Genomic DNA, 23,750 nt, shown 5'->3' on the forward strand with positions numbered 1-23,750 from the left:
TTTTTTTCTTGATTGTATAAAAAGTAACAACTGTGCTAATACCTCTTCTGTCCCGGTTTGCTTGTATTGAGTTTAAATAGTCTTACTCTTTGCTTTGATAAAGAGTGTTGTTGGTTTAATGTATTGTGGGGTTCGTTTTAATTCGTTTTTTTATGAATCAGCAAACGGATCTACTGCTATTTGGATTTTTTGTTCCATTTTAATGCTTCATTTTCTTTTCTTTTTAAATCGTAAGTTGATAACATACCTAACGTGTTGACGTCATATAAATATGTTAATATGCAGGATACAGTTTGATTTTAAGAACTGCATTGATAGATATCGGTGACGCACCCGCGTGGCACCGTACTTTACGCTGTGAAACATAACCGCTCTCGTATATATATCGCGTATCTCCTCCAGGGTTGGAAGATGTTAGCAGAAGGTGTTTGATTTTCTTTTTTGAGTTTGCTCGGCAGCATTCATTTGCTTCCGCATTTCTGATTTGATTGTTTTTGGTGAATTTTGCTAAACCTACTTTCGTCTTTCATTGAAAAGTAATGTTACTTCTAACATTTTTTTTATCCTCGCAAAGTTTTGAATTTATAGATTTTGTGTTAATCCGTACCACAAGTTTTGCAACAAACGAACATCAATTTTAAGTAGTACGACATTCGAGCATGTTTGCTTCTACATTTCGTGTGTTTGATTTTTTTAAATCCCTTTCTTGAGTACCTTTTCATTTGTTTGTTTGTTTTTTTTTTCTTTAGTGGATATCACAGCATTTATCTTCCGTCTGTTTTCCTCCGTTTCTCCACTCTCTCGGGCTTTATGTTCCGTGCATTAGCTTGTGTTGTTAATGATTTTTGTATATTTGTTTAAATCTGCGTTGCATCGTTTATTCAACTTTCGCTTATGGTAATCATTTTGTTTCATTTTGTTCATAGGTGTGTAATCATTTTGTTTTTTGTTGTTTGCCCTTTATCCCCCATGTCTCAAATCATCAAGAACAAAAAATATAGTGGCCAACTTAAGAATCTGTCGCATCTGAGAACGATGTGTGTGTTTCTTTTATTTGTTAGCTTTTGCATTACTCAGGCATGGGCCGTTTCACAGGCACACAAACTAAAATGAATGATTCTGGAGCATGACAAGTTTCTCCAGGTGCATTAAATTAAGTACTTTTAACAGAAAAACTTAAGGATCGCCCCATGCCTACACAATGCGTTTTCTCATATAAATATAGACTTCAGTTTTCGATTAAATTGATCTTTTTTCTCGATTGTATATACGTATGACTATGACTGCTGGATGCTTGGCGTTTGGTTGCTGTGCGTAGGTGTGTGTGATAGTCTGTGAGCTATTATCCTGTATATTAACCTATAAATGTTCGTTGTTGCCGTGCGAACGCTTTGGAATAAACCGTGGCTTTTTGAAAACTCTAGTAGATAAATACTTGGAAACAGAGGGCTCTGTGTCAAAACGTAATATGATTACAATGCGCTACTCAAATGGTAACTCTATATACATGTGAACACTGCCTCGACCATTCCCTTCTGCATTTTCGCAACTCCCTACGCAGACCCCACGCTTATGGTTGCGTCGTAGATTGTGTAGAAATACTTGTAATAACGATTGCAATAGTAGTTGTTTGGTTTTTTCCCCTCTAGCGGTTGCTGTCATAATAATAATGTTTTGTAGTAGTAACAGTAGTAGTAATAGCTGCTGTAGTAGTTTTAATTAGTATAAGTGTGAGCAGTGTTAGAACTTACCGACTGGGTATAAGTAGACTGGGTATAGGCAAAACTTCTTCCGTGGAAAGTCGTCCAGCAAAACCTTCCGGTGGAAATAAACGTAACCGGTTTTCCTGATATAGCCCGATAGTAACATGTCGGTTCATCGTTTAAAAGCTACCCCAAACTGTCTAGGCCCCCTCCCGTACCCACCGTCTATTATTCGGCCGCAAGGTCCTCTCTGCAGCAGTTGTTCGAACTGGGCTGGCAAAATGCATAGGGTTACGGGCTTCATTTTGCACCATTTTCCAAATATTGTGCAAGTCTCAAAGCATTTTTGTAAATGTGTATATGGAGCATTTGCGTTGGAAAATTGTCTTAATATGTGTGGTTTACTTAGCTAAGTATAATAGTAGTTTAAAATATTTCTCCCCCGCTATTTGTGTTAATTTTCTAACATTTCCTTCCCCAATGTCAGACTGTGCTGTCGTAGCAAATTCCTGGCTCTGGTAGATTCCTACTGTTACCCCTCAATGGCTTACTGTATTATGCTCATTAATGCTGCTGCCACTCACTGTCATTAAGTGTCTCTAAAGAATAGAGCTTTTGACCAGTTACACTTTCAGTTGACCGTCTGTTTCCTTGCGACGCTTGGGAGAGTGACCGTTGGTTGCGCTGTTGTGTTCGAGTCTTTCGTTGGCTATGCGCTGTGCTGCGTGTCGTGACCGCGTATCCCGCCTAGGCATCGTTAATGAGTTTAAAATTTTTCACGAAAACATAGATGTAGCGCCTTGATTTGTAGTCTGCGACCGCGCCCAGGTGCGCAAGGGCGCTTCGGAGTGCGTGGAGGCGCCGGCGGACGAGCATGAGAGCCAAGGCCAGTGCTCCGCAGCCAGCCGCAGCCAGCAGCAGCGGTAGCAGTGCCTCCGATTGTCGGTTGATGTCGTCGGTGTCGTGGTTGCCGGAAATGCTCGTCGTCTGACAGTGGTTTTTGCCGTGGTTGCTGCCGCCCGCTGATGGTTGTTATGAAACGATAAAGTGCGGCGCTGAGAAGAGGACAGCCAGGGTGGCAATGATGGTAAACAACGTGAAGATAATAAGGCACAGGCGATCGACAACCATGGCGGCGAACTTCCAGTCCCGCGTGATCTCCCCACTCTCGTCCTCCTTGCGAAGCTGCTTGTGGGCGCGAGGTGCGTTGGGTTGGCGAAGGGGACATTGGCCGACGACAAAGATGTGGCACAGGGCAATTGAATCGGCGTGAAGTATGGCAGGCATGAAGTGGAGGAGAGGAGTTTGAAAAGAACAAAATTTGTTTTTCAGTCTACAATCCGCTCCTTGGGCGTGGGTTGGGGGTGCCGGGAAAGCTTACCTGATCAGTGATGTAGCGAAGCTCTTTAAGGATCAATGCCAGCTCGTACTCGGCCGACGAGCTGAGACAGGTATGCGAAGACACGGTCTCATGTAAGCGACCACCTCCCGCACTAATCGTGCCGAGACCGCCCGTTCGCCCGATCGTGTCGGTGGCCCCGATCGGGCCGACGCTGCCATCCTCGCCCTGGCGGTACACGGTCCGGTAGTATGTAGGATTGTGCGGCAGCGTGTTGCATCGATGATTGCACCGGAAGTCGTCGTCAATATCCAGCACGTTAGCCAGTAGGGACTTCGATGATCTGCCAAAAAAAGAACGGTTGGAGGCATTTGAACTGGTGGGACTGGACTCGTTTCAAATAAGAGCGTCAGCGATGAGCAAAATAGCGGCTTGCAGAGTTTGTCACTCTGCGCTTTGAGCGTGCTCAATATCCTTCTATTCATACCATTCTTGGCAAAGATCCTGAGGATTTGTTGCTCTATTATCCTTGATCTGCTATTCGACTACCCTACAGTGAATCTTTACAGCATAGCGTATTGTAGCAAAGATGCTTGCTGATTTAAGCAAACATATCAATGCACGGACAGCGAAGTTTACTTGACGCTAGGTTAAATATTGTTAGAGTAAAATAGGATTCGCCAAATTGCTAGAATACACCCAGAGTGTTGTACTCATGAAGTAACTCATGCATTGTGCATAAATAATATAAAGCTCTTCTGCAAGGTCAGATAGATTTGTAACTTACCGTTCGCGCATTTCCACTTCCTGTAGCTGTTTGTTTTTCTCGTCCACAGTCGGGCGGCACGGGTGCGGATACGGCTCACCGGGGCGGCTCATTCGTAAGATAAACGGCAACCAGATGAGAAATACGACACGAATCTACGAAAGAAAGGAAGACGAGAGGCAAATTAAGAATTGTGAGCTACACTGAGCCATATGTGTGCATCACACCAACCCATTCGGACATCTCGTGCGTATCGGAATTTCGGTGATGGTAGTTGAGAATAAGGATCGTTGATACAACTGACGAGGCAACCATGAACATGATGCAATTGAAGTACGTTCCTGTAGAAATTGAAGAAGGTAAAAGTGAAGATAAATCATCACTCAGCGAGCAGGGTTGTGGCGGATTTTCTTATGGAAGGACATACCTAGAAGAGGCACTGCGTCTGATGTAGCCGGCATTGTTTCAGCGACCATGTTTAGGAAGACAGTAAGTGATAGCAGAATCGTGACTCCTGTGGAAACCAAGGCATATGAATGGAATATGAAGTGTTATTCTTTTGGAAAATTAATATTAGTATGTTGCTCCTAAAAGGACAACTAGTATTTTTTAATGTCATTCTCAAGCCACCAAATGGGATTACTCATGCATATTTGATATTACTTTGCCTTAACATATTGAAAACTACTATAGAAGTTTTCATTTCGGTGGCAGGCTTATTTCAGTTAACTGGATGCTAAATTCAGTTTGGTTTGTACAGCACCAGCGTTCCAGTGTATGAGCTTTTAGAGAGTTTTTCATTCATCAGTGTTAAACCCATTGTTACTGCCTTCGAGTACGTCTTATGACAGAGCACTGATTTACAGAAATCTGAAAATCAATTTTTCTTTTTCCGAACCAAGCTCCGAGCGTTCATTATGTGTGTAGTACTTTGTGTAACCCCCAGCTAAATAGTTACGGGCAGTTTTCCCGACGAAAAGTGATTCGGGAACGGTTGTATTGTCTGTATGCTAGATTTGGCTTTTTTTTCCTTCTGCCTTGCTTGTGTCCTCTTGTCTATGGAAACGCTGGAGGACAAGCATCCTGGGGCCCGTACCGAACAATCTTTGGCACTTTGCCTTCGGGCTCTCTAGATTCTCTGCTATTGGGTGCATTTCCTCCTTTCGAAGGTTGCCACGAAAACGAAATATAAAAAGCTAAAAACTAAGAATAAAATAAATAGCAGTCCGGAAAGGAAAGTGGAACGAGTGTGTCTGAGGAAAGGCTATATTTTATTGATGCAAATGCAATTTCGGGACATCTCTTTTGCCATTAGAGCACAGTTTTTTCGGTACCGCCTCGGTTGCACTTTTTTTTTGCCTGATGTTTGCTCGCACTGTGCGCTGTGCAATAATTTATAATGAAAAGGAGCTGGGCTGTTTTCATTGAATTATTTGTCTCACAGCCCCTACCTCGGGTCCATCCCTAAGAAGAAGAGAACTATCGGAAAGCTCGGGCTGGCGCCTTCTCGCTGCGGGTTTGCGTCCCCGGGAAAATGCTGAAACCTGCAGCTGCAAGCACATTTTTACGCATCGACCAGATGCGGCGAGATTTTTCGCTGCCGGCTGGCATGAGCTGGAAGATTAATCATTGGCAAGGACATCCTTGGTTACAAACAGAGCTGGTTGCACTGGCTTCAGTGTCGTCAATAATTCATGAACGAATTTTAATGTGTACATTTTCGGGGTTAAATTCCAAGCACTATGTGGCAATGGCAGATGTAGGACGCTTCATTGCAGAAGTATCCCAGAAAAGTATTTGTCTTCTGAGTGGCAAAAAAGCCAGACGGGAATTGTTATTAGTGGATCTTTACTCATACCCAATACAACACGAAATGGAACTTGATATGAGACAGTTGAGCAAATTGAACTAAATACACACTCAAAAATGGTTTGCAAAAATATATCAGTTTAGTAGGTCAATTAAGGAAGAAACTAGACAAGCAAAAGCATTAGAAGCGTTTCTCTTACCGAGGGACAACTTTTCACCCGAATCTGGCGGTAGCGTGAAGCCGAGTAGCGCCATAGAGGCAATCAGCACACACGGGACGATCAGGTTGAAAAAGTAGTATAGCGTCTTGCGCCGGATCAGGATAGCAAATGTGATGTCGATGTATGGCTCCGGGCAGCAGTTGTAGTAGATTTCGTTCCGCTTCCCGGGTACGCCTACCAAACAAATTGGAAGTGAAGTGACAACATTAAGACAGTTAGTGTGTTAGGTCTAGTGTGACAAGAATCATATCCTAAAAGCTACGGAATCCTTTACGGCAGGTGATGTTTAATAATTCTTGTCGGGAGTTCTTCTTTCAAATCCCAACCTGTGTTGGGGTAAGAGGTGGGACTCATCATCATCATCATCATCATAACAGTCTTATCTAAGAGTAAAACCGTATATTACACAAATAAATCCAGTTCAAGACCAATAAACATTATATAAACAAACAAGTTAACTTTCTATGAACGTATTTAATTTGTATTAGATGGGAAATAATTAAAAAGCTGTCATTCGAGCTTCGTTGCTTTAGCCACTCGCAAGACCATGTGCGCTATAATTTCTGCAATAAAATAGCTAAGCTAAGATAAGACTATCACAGTTTGAAATTTCTTTGAAATGAACCCAAATCTTCTTTTTGGCGTAACGACCAGGTTGGTTATGCCTGCCCATTAAGGGCTTACGACACTTTTACGCTATGTGTACGTGGATAGTCAGTCTTCTAGTACAGGGGAGAGTCCGTTCTCGGATGGGATTCGAACCCATGCCGTCGAGGGGGTGAGCCTCGGCGCTCATGGGCCATTTTTCTAACCGGCGCTACCGCTCGGCTGTCGCGGACCATTCTACACAAATATATTAATAATTTCATTTCATTTCATTATAATAATATATTAATAATGAAATGTAGTTGTGTCTACTATTTACAGCATAACTCACCCAACAATTCCCATTCCCCGTTGGTTATAAAGCTGCTGATATCGCCACCACCTTCGTCTTGCAGTTGAAGATCCAGCTGAAACGAGAGCATTTTTATTCAAGCTGCTGTTTTTCCGATGGAATGTTAATCAAGCACGGATCCTTGCTTACGATAGGGTCAAGTTTGCTCCAAACTCCTGTCTATCACTTGTGTTGCTCGTGCCGTAATAGATTTCCTAAGGACCTTACATTACCTAAACTCTAGTGGAAGCTTTATGAACACTCAATATACGCCATGTCCATACTTCTGAGGGTAGAGTACATTAATACACACACAGGCACTCACTCACCGAAATGACAGTGCCTGCCTTTGGGTTTTATGGTTCGGTGGTTCTCACACGCTCAAAATAATTGCGCTCGTAAGGTTGAATGGAGTGGCTTTGATTGAGAATGTATGCTTTGATCGTGCGGAACCTGATCGGATGGGGAAGGGAACGAGTGAGCAGTGCATTAATGTTTTTTTGCATTGATTCTCCTGCGTCTCAGTCATTTATAACTGGCTTATTTTATTCTTAGGAAGTTTTGAAGCCCACAATCTACGAGCTCTAAGAAATTACTTTTGAAAAGTGACACGGAAATGACAATCTGTATCGCGATTTCCTTGACCAAATTAATGTGAAATGCAAACACCCATGATCAAGGAAAATACAGTTTTTTGTTCTTTATTCCAAAAAGCCTTCTTGCTTTGTGCATGCTAATTAAACCACCATTATTCCAGCCATCATTATTCCGGCTGTGAGTCTACTAGATCTGAGGGTTCGGATCTTGTGAGGCAGACATTTTGAAATATCTGTTGAATTTACCGAAAATGGACGCAAGGGAATAAATAATTTGTCTTCTCGTCGGTGGCGTGCGCGTTCGTCGCAAAAAGGTTCCCATTAATAACAAGCCCTAACAAGTGAAATGCCAGCGAGTGTGTTAGTGAGTATATGATGTCGGTTTCCTTTGCGGTCAAGGTTTGTTTTGGGCGATTCCGGTGCGCAGTCCACCGAGACCTCACAACCAAGAGATGAGAACTTAAGGAAATTAATTTGCCGTGACTTGACTTAATTGATTATTTACACTATCAGTACTCTGTTGCGCACGATATTCGTGGCTTCTCGTCGACTCCTCGAAGGAAGGGGCGGTGTTGGGGGAGAATGGGGTTAGCTTAGATCAGCGCCAAGGTGACACTTAATATAATCATTCCATTCCGTGGTCGTACAGGCTCATCTTACATCACAATGTCGGCCTCATGTGCGTATCCTTTTAGATTGCACTACTTTGGAATGAATTATGGCGCATAACCTCACATCTAGTTACCTCGCAGATCACTTAAAGGTCATCTTAGCCGATAGATAATTGATGGATTAAGATATTTTCTTTTCTTTTTCAGACTAGGTCATGTCAGATAAAGAAAGGATGAATTTATGATGTGAACTTTATTTGAATATACCGTTTACTTTCGGTCCTAGGCTATGATGGTAGTTGCCAAGGCATGCTTGACTTTTGAAACAGGCAGTTATTGGCGTGTGAAAACAGTATCATAATCAGGTTTTAGGTCGTATAGACAATGGGTTACTCACTTCTTAAACGTGCTCTGGTTATGTAATACTTTTGCTAATCAGGATTTTGGTGGTCGATAACTTTACCTATTCTAACGTCAAAGGTTTCGATGGGATTGGCAAAAAAAATCCGGTATGCTTCCAGTGAGATCATCACTTATCTGAACATACGTACCTGAAAGCCGTCATAAGTCCACGAGCCGAACTTCATCTCACAGCGCTGGTCGTCGAACGGAAACCAGGTGATGTCGATCTTGCAGGTGGACTTGAAAATTCCCGGCGGCACGTAGAGACAGGAACCATTGTTCCGAACCACCACGTTGGTTGGGTACGTACCATCAAAGCCTTCGTCCGCGCTGGAAAGAGGAGAGAAAAAGGATATCATATTGGTTTGCAGAGCAGCAGCTTGATGTAGAGAAGGAGTTTGGTGTGATGGTAGTGTTTGAAGTTCCTAGAAAAAGAATGGCATTGACTTCTTATCCACTGAAGCTGACTGGACGCGAGTGACAGTTCTTCCGGACTGCTCCGCTTTCAATTCGTTTCTATTTTTGTTGTCTATGACTGATTCAGTTCCGATTCGTGTCGTTTTTATTGAACCGTTTGGCGTAGGATGCCTACGCCAATGCAACTCTGCAACTTCGTAGCTAAGAGGAAAATTGAGATTTGAGACAATAGAACAACGGCGGTACCAAAACAGCTTGACTTTTGGGGCCGTGTCGGTATTAAATATGTTATCGCTACAGGATGTAGTCACAACCCACAGGAGGAGTGGGTAGAGAGCACAGGGTTGAAGCGCCATCGCAAATTTGTCTGTTCAGGCACGGCCAGCCACCACAAACGCCGGCCAAGAGAGGCAGGCACAATTAATGCTCCAATCATACGCTTCACGGATCTTTACGCAGGCCCATTCCAGCGGATCAATTTACGGGCGATTTCCGCTGTGTGCGGATGCGTGACCAGCTCGATGTTAATGGCTGTTGTGGTTTTTGCCACATGTAAATGAAACTCACTATCGTTTGTATCATTTAAGATGAAATTACCGTTACCGATAGATGGCGAACCTGGCTAATGTTTTCCCGGCGCGCAGTTTTTCGACGCGAGCTTTTTCCACGTTGTACGCGCAGGAATGTTACGGTCGGTGCAATATTTTAGCTCCACCGCTCACCACATGGTATGCTTCCCATTGGGATGCGGGTGGAATGGTAATGGAATTCTGTTTCGAAGACGAGCAAGGTCCTCATCTTGCCCCATTTGTAGGCATCGTCGTTCAAGAATTGTTCGTGAACTTTAAGCAAGTAGACAGTCGCAGGGACATTTAGGAAAATCGATTCATTTCGAGCTATGTGTAGCTCGGATTTCGGATGGAATGGAATCGAATTAAAATTGAACCAATCGAGCAGCACCGAGATTTTCAATGCAGTGCCTTTTCTGCATTGCAGATGCAGAGCATCTAGCCTATCGCATATATTTTTGCATCTTTAATTGTGCTGGATACCCGCTCGGAAAAAGCACAGCACAAGCTGCTTATATGTCAAGTAAGATGAGGCGCGAAGGGTAGGGAACCATGGGGGCCGCACCGGGAAGCAACGGAAGGATGATTGTAATTCCTACGATATGAACAGATGGTGCCCGTTCCGGAATCAGCACATATGTGAAAACAACAGAGCCGGATTTGGCTTACTCACAATATTCAATACACACAAACTAAGAAAAATAAAAAGAAAAATAACCAAAGACACGGATGGATGGCGGAAGAAGCAGATTTAGAACTAAAAATAATATAAATTCACCATAAAACAGAATTGGGCCGATTGGGTAAGTAGAAAGGGTTTTAGGAGAAGAGTAGGCAGAATGCCAACATTTGGATTTAATCTCCTGATCTGAGGGTATTCGCTAGAAAGTTCGATGCCATGTTGAACTGCTTGAAGCTCGTATTCGTTTGGTTTCGAAGGAAGGATGGAATGAATTTTCCTAGCACTCCCAATGAGGTTATGTGTGGGCGTGCTAGTGCATTTGGAAGATACGACAAGTCCTAGGAAATCCGGTTCCATCCTTTGATGGGGATGATGCCCATGACCCGGATGCGCACCCCGGGAATAAATATTTAATGGCCAAGATTCGGGATCTCGGAGCGTTCGTATCGTTGGACATGCAATTGCGTCCATTTTGGAGCTCGGACGTTTGGGTTGCGTCGTCCCTGAACGGGGTCCTGGCACAACTACATTATATCTGTTCATCTCCTGGCGGACTTCTGGCATCTGCTGGGTTTACACACATAAACGAAGTAATGCTGATTGATATCTCGTCCTAGTTGTGTGGATTGTATTTTTTTTGTTAGGTCACGCCGCGATTATGCCGTACTTCAAAGCGCTTTTTTCGGTGGTCGCAATCGGCCAAGTGGATGGCCGATTTTTCCGACCGAAGATGAACTCTGATGCAAGATGTTTAACTATAATCTAGAAAGCAATGTCGATGACATACCACAAACTGCCCGATAACCTTTATTTGAAATTTCTTTCTTAGCTTTGAAATTGAACGATTAATTTGTCAATTCAATTACAATGAATGAACTTGTATAATATTACGATAAGAAACATTTTCTTCCACCTTACCTATTGTACATCAGGACGTCCGGTTTCCAAAGGCGGTGTGGTGGTATCCTGAGATCGCGCACGCCTCCATACTCGGAGGAGTTCCATCTGACGTTCATGTCGTTCCACTCCTGCAACCAAAAGAGTGTTAAAATAAATATATAAAAAGTGCTGAAATTAGTAACAACAAGGAAGCATAAGAAATAGTTCAACATTGTGGGCAAGCTATCTGAAAGAATGAAATATAAGTATTTTAGACCCTTTCTTGAATTTGTAAAACCATAACAAAATAAGGACACAGTATTAAAAGAATGGAGTAGGTACATGCAACTGCTAGTTTTCCACTATAGTTAACCGGATAAGCATTTGCCGTTCATATCAATTTTCCTTGCACTATTACAATTCGATTTCGTACCAATTGCTTCTCGCCGTTGTTGGGTTTCACAGCGCATACGATATGCATTGCATCGTTTTCATGTCCCCTATTTCTGTTTCCTTTATTTTTAAATTCAATTTTATCCCCCGTGGAATCGGTTCGCGTTTTTGTTTTCCTACAAGAGAAAATAAATCACGCAATAAATCACAGCTACCCAAATTTGCCGACACAAGCGGCGGAATCGAACATTCAATTATGTATGCCCAACGCTCCGCATGGCTAACAGTCTCCGGTTCTGCGGCCCTCTGTTTTGCTATTCCACTTACACTTGCTACTTACCAAACCTACGCCGAGAGCTATTATACATGTTAAATAGCACGGGTTTAAGGAAAAAATACGAAAAAATTACCTCAAGTGCGCCATGTTGCAAAACGTTTGGGGCAGTAATAACGAATGCTAAAAATTTGCACACGAAAATGCCTCCCCTTTTTCGCAGAATTGAAAAATAATGTATATCAAAGAGGAGCCGGATGAATAAAGCAAATCTAATAAAACGCAAGCACAAAAACTAGCACAAAAACAAACTATGGCTCTCGATCTCTCGACCGTATCGACAATAATTATCTGGAGCGAAGCAATGTGGGTTGATTAAATTAAAGCAACCGGCCTTGCGTTTGACAGTACGCGGCTGTCATATTGGGTTCACAATTAGCGTCGCGGTCTGTCAATGAAAAGCCGAACAGCAGCGACAGCTGTTGGAACCACCTTAGATTTTTCAGTTTTGTTTTTACCTCAACATTAACATACCGTGAATCAAATTCATTGCGGTTTGCCAACTAGATTGACGTTGTCATACTTCTGACTAGCATAGAAACCCCTGGTTGTCTATTACATTGGCGTACTCCGTCATTTAGCAGATTTACCACGAGTTCGGTCCTTTCCGGGCGCTCCTAACAGAGAGAAGTTTTTGATACGCTAAAGATGAGTTCCATTATTTTCATTCAAGCCGGCTCGTTACGTAGCGAAGTAAGCAAAAAACAACTCAACCCCCTCTCTCCTGCGGCATCCAAATGTCATTTAAATGGAAAATTCATTGATGCATGAATGGCAAGCACCAAGAAAAGAGAGATAGAATTCCTCTACAATCTCCTTTTCTGTCTTGGCGAAATCGCAGTAAATGAAAGTCTTCGTCCTCGCTGACCACTAAATCATCCCTACGAATGAATGGCCGAGAGCAGGAACGGATGGTTGATTTATGCATTCTATCCCATTTGATACTCTCAGGCGGTTTTACGATTTGGGTTCTATGATTTATGACTGAGCGGTTCACATACAAGAGTTCGATCGCATAGAGCCTTTTTCTTTTTCCAAAACTTGGTTACAGCCTGAACAATTTCCTGGTTGATGTCTATAATAACTGAAACTATAAAAATCATCCTAACCGTTTTGGATTTAGAGACAGTTTATTTTTTTATACTCTTTTAGTCATTCAATCCGGTGGAGTGCGGGAATACTAGACTCAACTTTTTGTTTTGAGCAAAGAAAATGATACAAAAGTGTTTTCAGTTTCTACAATGGTGATACGCCAGAGGTAAAATAATCTACAATCAAAGAAACACATTAAAAAATATTAAAGGTCATTTTCTGAGAGGTTACGGTTCTGAGCACAAATGAATTTTTGAATAATTTCTCTTGTATCTTAATGCAAACCAACAAGAAGTGTGTTAAACATGTGATAAAGGGAAATATACAAAGTAACCGAGAGAAATCGAAAAATTACGTGCTTAACAAAGTCGATACAAAGAATAACGGTTACGTATAGAAAAAATAAGGATGATAAAAGATTCGATACATGAACGGCGTTTTGATTTCAGGGAGTAAATATTTGCTTCGATGAAAATTGGTTTCCAATTAGGTTGGGTTGTGGCGGCGGTCAAGCTACATCCACATTCTACATTCTACATAGCTACATTCTCACTTTGTGCAAACTACGAGGGATGATAGGTTTTTGTTTCTTTTTGAGAAATAATAGTGCTAAAAATAAAAATTGAATGCTGGCTGAGAAATTAGAGGGAATTGAGTGAGCAATCTCAGAAAACAGTAGACTGAACACTTTATAATGGCGATGATTATCTACTACATTAAGGATAAGTTACTTTTTGTGACCCATCCAACCGAATGAAATGTAAACGATCCGAGTGTAAACGTTTTGTTTTCTACTTATGAAAAAAGAGATTTTGAAGGACTCAATAAACATTTAAGAAGATAACTAATGGTCCCACATTAGTGTACATTCCTTGCCAGGTTGCCTAAACCATCCAGAGTGAAAGGAAGGACAAATGAACTACGGTTTCTCGGAGCTGTGAAATGTGACAAAAATCACCTCGGGAAGCCTCGTTTTCCGTGTGTGTGTGACTTTTCAGTTAGTTTTTTTTCGTTTTAAGATTTTGGTAAGAGGTTCGGGTATTGGGATTGTTTTCCATGCCAGTTTCTCTTCCCCTTCCTCATCCACCTCCTCAACGACCTTTAGCTGATCCTTACCGACCGCTGTCTTGATGACAGTGAAATGGGCCCAAAAACCGCAACGGGAGAATGCGAAAAAACCGGAAGGATCCGGGTCGGGTTAAATGGGCAAGAGTTTTTCTTTTCTTCAACACGTTCAAATTTCCTTACTATCCTTCGTGTTTTGTTTGTTTTTTTTTTCTTATTTTATTGATGTCTAAAGATACCGGCTCCAAAGATCAGACGGGACGCCTCACGTAAGTGTGTAGCTTTGTGTCGGGTAAAATTTTTCCATTTATCCGTGGAGTAGAATGGGCAAGGGGGCCCTGAAGCGAGAGGGCAGTGAAATGATGATGAGTTGGGTGGGGTGACCCGTAAATACGATTAGCAGGGCTGGAAATCAGGAAGCGTCCGGGTGGTCCAGGATGAGTAGAAAGAATACCCCGTCGAGAACTCTGCGCACTCTCGGGAGCATTTTTCTTCATTCTTTATGTTCCGGGGGGAGGTTTGGGGCACGCTTGGTTAGCCGTTACGTGATAAAGAGTCTGGAAAGGAATCGTTTTCCAGTCGGCTAGATTGCGGAAGATGCCGCTTGATCATTATGATGTTGCGAACGGTGAAAAGAAATCGACAGTCGAGGGATCGCAGTTGAACTAGACCGCTTCACCGGTTTTGGTGCAAAAAAAGCGAGAAAAAGGGCTTTTTGTGCAGGAAAGGGTTAAGCGTTGTATTGGTTTCCTCAGCGTTTGATACTAGAGATTAACACATTCGGCTTGATTTTGTTTTAAATTGAGTCATTTCCATGCGGCTTTCATCCGTTTTAAACCTATAAAGTTTGCTTTGTCTCTGGCGCTTTAGTGCGCTATAAACTTAGATTTGATATTCTCATACCTTCAATAATCACAGGAAAACCCTGTTTTACCACACCATTTACCGGTTCATTTCAGGATGGCAAGTGGGCGCCAAAGATAATTATATCGAAGACAAATTTATTTCCAACTACTGAACGAAATCGAGGGCAGCGAAGTGCGTTGAAAATGTACAAATGAATAATATAAAACATGTCATAATTTGCGTATGGATCTTCAACCTTAATTGTTTATTACCAAAGGATAGTATGTCAACCAACCAACTCACCACCTCGACGGCGTGGGTTCGAATCCCAACCGAAACCGGACCCTCCCCTGTACGAGAGGACTGACTATCCACGTACAACAAGGAAACAAGTCTCGTAAGCCCTTAACGGGCAGGCATGACCAAGAGGTCGGTACGCCAAGAAGAAGAAGAAGAAGTAGGTCAATCCGGGAGTTAACTAATAATCAAAACCAGAACTGCTCCTCGTGAAGGACAGAACTTTTCCTGTCCGAACGTCATCTTGCCAACATACCGAAACACACACCCACGCAAATGGTTGCAACTGAAACAGCACAGCCCATAACTTATCCCTTTTGTACGTTAAAAAATTTTCTCGATTTTCACTCCAACCATGGTCGGCTTCGGAACCACAGGAGAAGTCACCCAAATGAACCAAGGACGTGGTTCACCTCGCCTGCATCGCCTGTTGTGGTTTCGTTGCCAGAGATGGTTTCAGCGTGTTCTTGTGTGTGCGTTTGCAAACCGTTCTGGTGTTCATGTTACTCGATAAATTAAATGAACAACAAACGACGCGCCCTCCTGACAGGGCGTCGGTGTACTCTCACCTATCGATTGCATGCTTGTACTCTATCCCTGTCCTTTACCTGCCCACTGCTCCAGTCTTTGGGTAACTCCGGGAGGAAGCAATTTGCTTAATTTTTCCTTTTTTTCTTCTCTTACTGGCCTACTATTTACCGAAAGAACGGGTATCGAGGGGCTTTTCCGTTACTCGATGGCGGCGCTCTGCTGAGTGGGATGGTATTTACCGTCACATCATGCCTGTATGAGTTAAACACATATTTATCTGGTATATTCAGGCTGGGCGCTAGCGAAACAAACAAAACAAAAAACAAAATTTATATTACCACCGAGCTAGTTCACGTTTCATAGGAGGCAAAAACACCAAAAGGTTCAAAAGCATGTAAACTTTACATGAAAAAGGTACACAACAATGACATGATCCTCCATTCTGTCGCGGTAATGGTTATATTCTGTAATATTTCGTCACCAGCAACTCCCACTGATGATTTTGGTCTTAAAATGATTTGTGCTTTGATTTCTTCATTATGGAAATTGATGCAGCAATAGCGGTGCTATTGGATCCTTTCTACATACCCCACATGGTTCAGTCCGGACAGGAGTGAAAAGCTTGCCCAGCTTAACTGCGCAGAACTTTTCATTTTTTTGCGTCGCACAAACCACTGCTAAAGTAGTTGACTTACAGGGCCAGCACAGGAAAAGTTCACCCGAGGGCCTTTTTTTTACTGCCGATGTGCTCATGTGTGTGTGGGAGGTTGGTTACATCCTGTAAGCCGCTTATAGGCTTACGAGGGGGGTTTCTGTGCCCTGAAGTAAGTTTTGCTCGTTACGGCGCGTTAGCCGGTTTCGCGTGCAGCCATTTTTCGCGCACGGACCGCGGGAAAATCTACTTACGATTCTACACGCGCACGCAAGGAGCCGTACCGAACTTGTTGACAGGCAAACACAAAGCGAATTGAGAAGTCAGTTGTGGAAGCTTCAAGCTTTTTTCGTGGGCAAATTTCTAAAGTTCTTTGTACTGCCTTGATTTTTTCTCTCCTTTTTAAATGAACTGAAGTTGCTATTGTATACCTCGCAAGCAATACTTTTTTTTTACTATCTGACTTACAATGTAAATTGTACACTATTGATTGGAAGAAGAAATCGTATCTTCAAAGCATTTCAGCTCCTGAACTTCTGCTCATGGTCCAAACGAAGCATTTCGATAAAAACAATCGGTACACTTCAGCAACCTAGTATTAAACCTGCACCTTATTATATACATCCACTTCACGTGGATAATCAGTCCTCTCTTACAGGATAACGCTCGTTTGATCGTCTATTTCCATTTCCTATTCAAACACGGAGGCTGAAAATCTTACATTGTTTGGTTAACCATCTTATCACGAGTAAATTTAATAAAGCATTATGCTTACGCCACTGATTGACATTGACACGAGCAGGACCGGGTGACGCCGTAAAGTAACGGCCGTTAAGTGTAATTTTAGTGTCATAAAAGAAAAGTGAAAACAAGAGACGGGATCGAGATTGAGATACACTAAGCAATCGCCCAAAGGAACAAATAATTCACAGTTTCCTTAGTGGGTAGGTCATGTTCTCGATTGGCTCAAAGCCTGTTTTCCAGAACCACCTATTCTCCCCCCGCTCCTCCCCTTCCCTAATCAGCAGGCATCTTTTATTCTCTAGAAAACGACCGGTGGAATCACGGTTTCGTGATATGTTGAGTAAACGTGGTTCATTAACCTTGCGTGGAAAAACAACAAACCTAACGAAAACGGATGCGCATCTTTTACCCTCTACGAGGTTTTCACCTTACCTTAAGAAGCTCGTTCGTTCGGTATCAATCTTTGCTCGACCCACCGGGGCACGTGTTCCTTACGGTGGGATTAAATTATTTAATTTTCACCTTGAGTGACGGTAAATCTAATTTCCATACCATGCATGATCGCGAACAGCGGCCTGCGAGCATTGCCTTGCGCGAGGTGATGCGATTATATTACACACACCGAGCCACAATGGATTGAAATTGGGATGAAAATCTGAAACTAAATCATTGAACTTACGCAAAATAGAACATGTGTTTTAAAACTGCAGGATGAAATAAAAATAAATAAAAGCATGACTGCTGTACCTTCTTAGCTTTAAAATTCATCATCAATCAAAAAAACGCAGCCAGATTTTTATACTTTTCATCCTTAATTATGATTTTTATCATTCCCACCTGTACAGTAGAAAATTTTATCACTTTTTTGCTTCATTTTGTCTTATATGAAGCTTACTATTCATTTATCACCTACCAGGCGCCTCCATTATGCAACATTTGAGTCATATGTGGTAAACAAAGCTCTAGTTTGGAAATACGACTTCGGTGTTGAGTAATGTGCATTACTAGCATTGTATTTCGGTTCACTAGCAATATTTATAGGAGAGAATAGAATTTCACAAACATGTATCAATTGAGTGAGAGAAAGCTTGTTTAATAAATTAATCAGATTTAGAACCTTTACGTTTTAAATAGAATACTAATATTTGTTTAACCTCTTCTAAGTCCTGCCAAGTTGAGAAAATGGCTCAAAAAATTGTCACACTGTTTGTTTTTCATTTTTGTATAGTGTTTGGTCTAGAACCGAAGAAAACATTTTTTTTTAATTTTGGGAATTGTTTTATTAAACGATGATCAGTTTGCATATGCATTATTTATGATTGTGATCAGCAATAATTTGTCGATAATAAGCAAAAAGCCATCTGCATAATATACCTACATTCACTTGACGGGATTGTCAAGAAACTATGGTACTTGGTACTTTGGGATTTGACTTCATATCTATGTATCGTGTAGTCATTGAGGCACGATGACCTAAGTTACATCTTTCCTGACAGCCATGGCTCGGCAGTAGTTCCCACCACGGATGACGAGATAGGTTTTTTAACCAATTTTTTACGCCTAGAGCACCAAGGGGTACCCTGACGGCCTCTCCCCGGACTGATAGTATTTGTTCGGCTCGGTTGTTCGTTTTTCCGCGCGTACGGTGTCACGCTACATTAATATATGATTAGCGGAACGACACTGGAGCGAACTGACTTGCCATCATCGCACCACCAGGTGGGAAGGCATGTGAACAAGGAAAGCTGTCCAAAAACTAGAAGGAGAGAGTATCGAAAAGAACGCAACTGAAGAAAAATCTACCAGCAACCAACAAGGATAGGAAGGAGTATGACAACCGAATGTAGCCGGCCGCACGGTATAAAAACTGCCGTACATCATCATCATTGCTACCATAACACTTTTTTCTATCATTTCCTGAAACAAATTTTCTATGAAAATAAAAATGAATGGCTCGCGTGCATGCACACAAACACTGCCCATGTCGCTTTTCCTAAGGCAAAATAGTGGTTTATAGTTTTGCCGGGCGAAACCAAGCACGGTATAACCAGTGAAAGTTTGTGCCCTTTGCGTACGGTGCGAACAGCATAGATTGACTTTTCGGTTGAGATTATGAGGTTACGGGAAACAGTTCAATAACAAGAGGAAAAGGAAAAACAAAGGATAAAAGCAAAACAAAAGTAATGTGATGAAAAAAACATAGCAAGAATCCAATAATCAGGCCTTCGATAGACAGGTAGCAGATGCTCGGCGACTTTCGGTACAGCTTTTGGTTTTGTTTTTGTTAATTTTAAATTCTCCTTCGCCTGAGAAAAGCTACCCAAGAGGAAATGTAACAGAAAAGTGTGTGTCGCCTCAAATAGAATCCACGAAATGTATGTGTGTATGTATGTATGTATGTATGTATGTATGTATGTATGTATGTGTGTGTGTGCGACTAAAAAGAAACATTCAAACCATTCCAAGCGATGGTTTTTCCGTGCAATGTCTAGCAAAGCTCACTCAATAATGTTCTACGACGCCATTTTAGATAGTAAAACAACACAACTCTCTCTTTCTCTTCTGCCACGGTATGTGATTGAGCAAGTGCAAAAACAAAACATTAACAAATTATAATAAAAAAAAACGCACCGGGGAGAACACATTTTGTAAGTTTGGACAGTGTAGGAAAAGCCTTAAAAAAGTTAAGGGAGGCAGGAAGAGAAAGGTTAGGAGTTTATCCCATTGTTGTTTTCCAACGCACCGCAGTTCGGCGAACCGCTTGTTTTGCATTGTTTCTCGTTGTTTTCTCTGTTTCCCCGTATCTTTTGTTTCCGGACTCAGGTTGCCTGGGGTAATGTTTCTCGCCCAACAGGGGCGCAACGAAAGGAAACGGATTGCGTGCCTTTACTAATTCAACGTGGCTGCGATAGATTTTATATGAAGGTTTTGCAATCGAATAAGATCAAGGGAGAAGAATAATATACGCAAAACATCTGACAACAAGAGTGGTATACAGACATTTAAACACAAGCCACGCCATGAGGCTATCAAACTGTTCAAATTTAAAGTCCTACTGTTGGCAATTCGTTGTTTTCTTTTCTTCGCATTTTTGCGGAAAAAACTGGAACAAAACTTAATCATTAAAGTAGTCGAGAAATGGAAACTGTAGCTGGCATTGATTTCGGTGTTACCTACCCACGGGAGGAAATGGAGAGAAAGAGCAAACGTTGGTTAGCATAATGCTGTTGTTGGCTTTCAAAGAGTTTTGATACTCATTTCCACACTGTTCGTAACTAATAAACATCCTATGTCACGCTAATCTATGGGAAAGTGTCGTTCTTAAATGATAGAAAAAGGTGATGTTATATGTTTGGCAATATTCAAATAAAATACAAAATCTGGAGCTGTATTTTATCAAAAACATTGACCCGAGCAACGATGTTCTGGAGTGGGGAAAGGAAGTACGATTCTTTTCAGTTTGCTGCAGGTAACATAGGGGTTTGGAAAGTGTAATATAACTTCTCCATTGTCGACTAGTGTCAACGCAAAGGAACTCCGGCGATACCACCTGTCATCGCCCGACGTCCGACAACGCTCGGCTTAAAGCCGAGCTCTCTTTACCTCGATTACTCTTTTGGATAATATGGTACAACTGCTTTCCAGCTTACCACAGCCCGTTTTTGGATAAGGCCCTCTAAACATGTTTTTTTTTGTTTTTCCGACAGGATTACTGGATTAAGGCGATACCGATTGGTACTGAACCCGTGCTTAGAGGCTCCTACGTTTGAACTTCGGGAGCAAAACCATCGCCAGGATCCTCCTGACGGCCGAGCCTATTTGTGCACTCCTATTTCACCACAGGAATGTTAAAACTGGGTAACAGCAAGCGTCCTTTATATCATTTGCGACCTAATTGATGGCGGATCGGATAGGCCAAGCTCGGGGTCACTAGAGCTTCGTTTGGGACCGGATCGTTTTTCCAAAAGCCGTAACAAATTAAACGAACTCTGTAGATCCGGCCAAGGTTTGTTCTAGACTTTTGGGTCTCCGTTCTGTATTCTGCTAATAAAAAAAAAACACCTGCCAAGGGATAATGCGCTCACATTGCGAACGAACTGTTTGGACGAACGTCGGCATAGCAACGTAAAGCCGAAATCCCTAGAGGAAATTGGAATACAAGGTAACTAACAACGTTTAGATGTTCTGGCTATAGGGAGATGGTTGCAGCTGCTCCAAATAGGACGGATGGGGGTTTTTACATAATCATTTATAAACAAATGTCAGGAAGCTTCCATCGCAAGAAGAAAAATGCTATTTACCAACCTAAAAAAATTGATTGAATTGGTTGATTGTAATCAAATTAACACACACCCACTTAGAGGTAGTTTATTGGCAATCATTTGAATTGTATTTCAATTGAGTTTCTATAGAAATGTTCATCATTACGGCACCGTGCTAATGGCGATGGATTAAAATCATGACAAAGTACCTTAGTTTAAGCTCACATACCCTTCCCCCAAATCAAATCTAGAGGCCGAAGTTCCCTCGATTTAGTATGCACGCACTGGGGTGCGGCTTTGTTGGGGTTTCACATGTATCACGAAGGTATTATTTACGTTTTCTTCCCTGCCATAGAACAAAAGCCGAACAGACCACACGAGCTCCATAGGGGCTGCTGATCGAACTCAACCCGGGCGCATTTGACGAGTTAATAGCTAGGTTAAGTTGATTCTCCGCTTATTATTTACACTTTCTTCATAAGTTTTGTTTTTCTCGAGAGTGTTGTCGATAAGCACTTTGTACTAAAGCCGTCTAACAAGTTGCTAGTTGCGTTGACAAAGAGCTCCATTTAATCAACGAAATGAACGTCTACGCCCAAAGCAAGAGTGTGTTCGTCATGATTCTTTTCCCGGAAAGAGGATCTGCTATACTGGTTATCGCGTAATCGCGTTGGCTCTTTATTAGTCCACCGGGAACGAGAAGTGGCTGATAAATTATTCCTAAACTTAGCAAACGTTTGAACGTCGTAAATGAATAAATAAATAAATCTCTTCATGTTGCGCACCAGGGATGGGGGAATATTGGTCATCATGAAGACGGAAATGTAAGAAAAAGGATCCAGGATCCGGTATGACTCGGTATCACTAAGAAAAAATCTGGTCCTTTGTCTCACTCGGCGCATTCCGAAGAATCTTATCTTTTCTGTGCCGATGGCGGCACTTTCGACTGCTTTTGAACGGAGCTGCTGAATTTTACGGGGTGCTTGAATTGACTATCAGCACAACCTTATTTTTCTCTGTCTGCATGACCATCTCCTTCTTCTCGGGCCATGCAACTAGCTGTCTGCAACGAGGAAAATATAATCCATCTTGGTGTAGATCACATGTTTCGCATTCTCGTCTGCAAGACAAAACCCCTTCTATATCCAAGGTACTCTACCCATATCTCCAAGATCCTTATATTTTTCGCATACGCATACACACTTGACGCAAACCGAGGACGAACATTATTCGAAAACTTCGTCATCGTGCAAAATTAATTAACCGCTTCAATGCATTGTTAATTCCATCGTGCTCTCATTCACTGCCATTAGGCTGAGGGTTGGTTTACGCTGCCATTTATATACGCACCTAGATCACAGGGGATATTGTTACCCACCACCCGTCCCCCTTTTCCACCGGTATTAGTCTGACTGATCGTCGTCTTCTGGGCAATCCCTTTTTCCGCGGCGCTTTTGTATTCTTATTGAGGTATTGATGTGCTTGTGTCGTTTTGTTTTTTCTTTCGTTTTTACCGGATACTGGATTGAATTAGAAGCGAACGAAAAGTACTAAACTGTAAAACGTTTACTGTTACTTTAGGGTAACAGATAAAATGAACTACACACAATGTTGGGGAGTGGAAGGATTGTATTGGACAGATCGAATAAAAATAAGGAAAAAAGAGACAAACACAACACAGGGTTGTGTCTTACTTTTGAGGGTTTTTTTTGACAAGTGCAGTAATAGTATAGCACTGTAAAACAAAATTGCAAAATACGTAAAAAGTAATAGAAAGAGACAATGTGTGCATGCCGGCGAGTTTAACTCCCAAAGTGGGGCGAAAGTTTCACGAGGAATGTACTTATTCAGTTGAAAGGAATCCAAAAAAACGAAGAAAATAAAGAAATGATATCTTATTTTAGTTGATTGTTTTGATAGAGATGCAAAAGAAAATTAAAGAAGTGGTTGAAGATAGAAGTCCGTACCGTAGTGACCAGAATCCATATAAAGCGACCATTTACACCAGATGACAATGATACTTTTGCAAGCTGTGAATGTGAAGAAACAGTATTCAAAACACACACCACCACCGTGAAACTGGAATTCCGTTTGGCGTTCTTTTAGAGGCCCACAGGCTCGTTGGACTCAAACTGGTGTTGCGATGAGGCGGACATAAAATATAATTTGTCCAGTCGCCATTTTGGAAGTGAAAGTAGTCGATATTCACACGAAGCACGAGGATGTGAGTGCTCAACCGGGTACGACGGAAAGGGGTTGCCAATTTAGGGAGGAAATATGAACGTTGCAAATTGGTTTCATAAAATTTGACGACCTGTTCACGCGGTGTGTTTTGTGTGTGTGTGTGTGTGTGTGTGTGCGTGTGAGTGTATAAGTGCGTGCTCCTTCTCGGGCCGATATTTACTTATTGTTTTATTAGCACACTTGTAAAGTACTTCGGGGGTGCCCATGGCGCAGTGGTAGCGCGAGGAAACACCACGCCATAGGTGTGGGATCGAATCTCGAGTCTGGCACCCCCGATATTACGAACGGCTGACCACCGATCTATAATATACCGTCTTTCGGTCACCAAAAACTCTCTTCGGAGAGAGGCCTTGTCCTAC

General features: G+C 42.1%; 1 protein-coding gene across 1 annotated transcript in view; it reads right to left on the reverse strand.

Moving 5' to 3' along the window:
- Positions 1-2,481: 2,481 nt before the first annotated feature.
- The window catches only part of LOC131269053 (neuronal acetylcholine receptor subunit alpha-7), a 45,450-nt gene continuing 24,181 nt past the window's right edge, over positions 2,482-23,750 (reverse strand). The window contains exons 3-11 of the mRNA XM_058271365.1: positions 10,971-11,080; positions 8,534-8,714; positions 6,776-6,851; positions 5,818-6,012; positions 4,236-4,322; positions 4,040-4,149; positions 3,830-3,963; positions 3,085-3,385; positions 2,482-2,888 (exon numbers count right to left, since the gene is read on the reverse strand). Of these exons, the coding sequence (XP_058127348.1) occupies positions 2,736-2,888; positions 3,085-3,385; positions 3,830-3,963; positions 4,040-4,149; positions 4,236-4,322; positions 5,818-6,012; positions 6,776-6,851; positions 8,534-8,714; positions 10,971-11,080 (1,347 nt within the window). The 3' untranslated portion in view covers positions 2,482-2,735. The remainder of the gene's footprint in view (positions 2,889-3,084; positions 3,386-3,829; positions 3,964-4,039; positions 4,150-4,235; positions 4,323-5,817; positions 6,013-6,775; positions 6,852-8,533; positions 8,715-10,970; positions 11,081-23,750) is intronic.

Source organism: Anopheles coustani, chromosome X (genome assembly GCF_943734705.1).
Source record: "Anopheles coustani chromosome X, idAnoCousDA_361_x.2, whole genome shotgun sequence".
NCBI lineage: Eukaryota > Metazoa > Arthropoda > Insecta > Diptera > Culicidae > Anopheles > Anopheles coustani.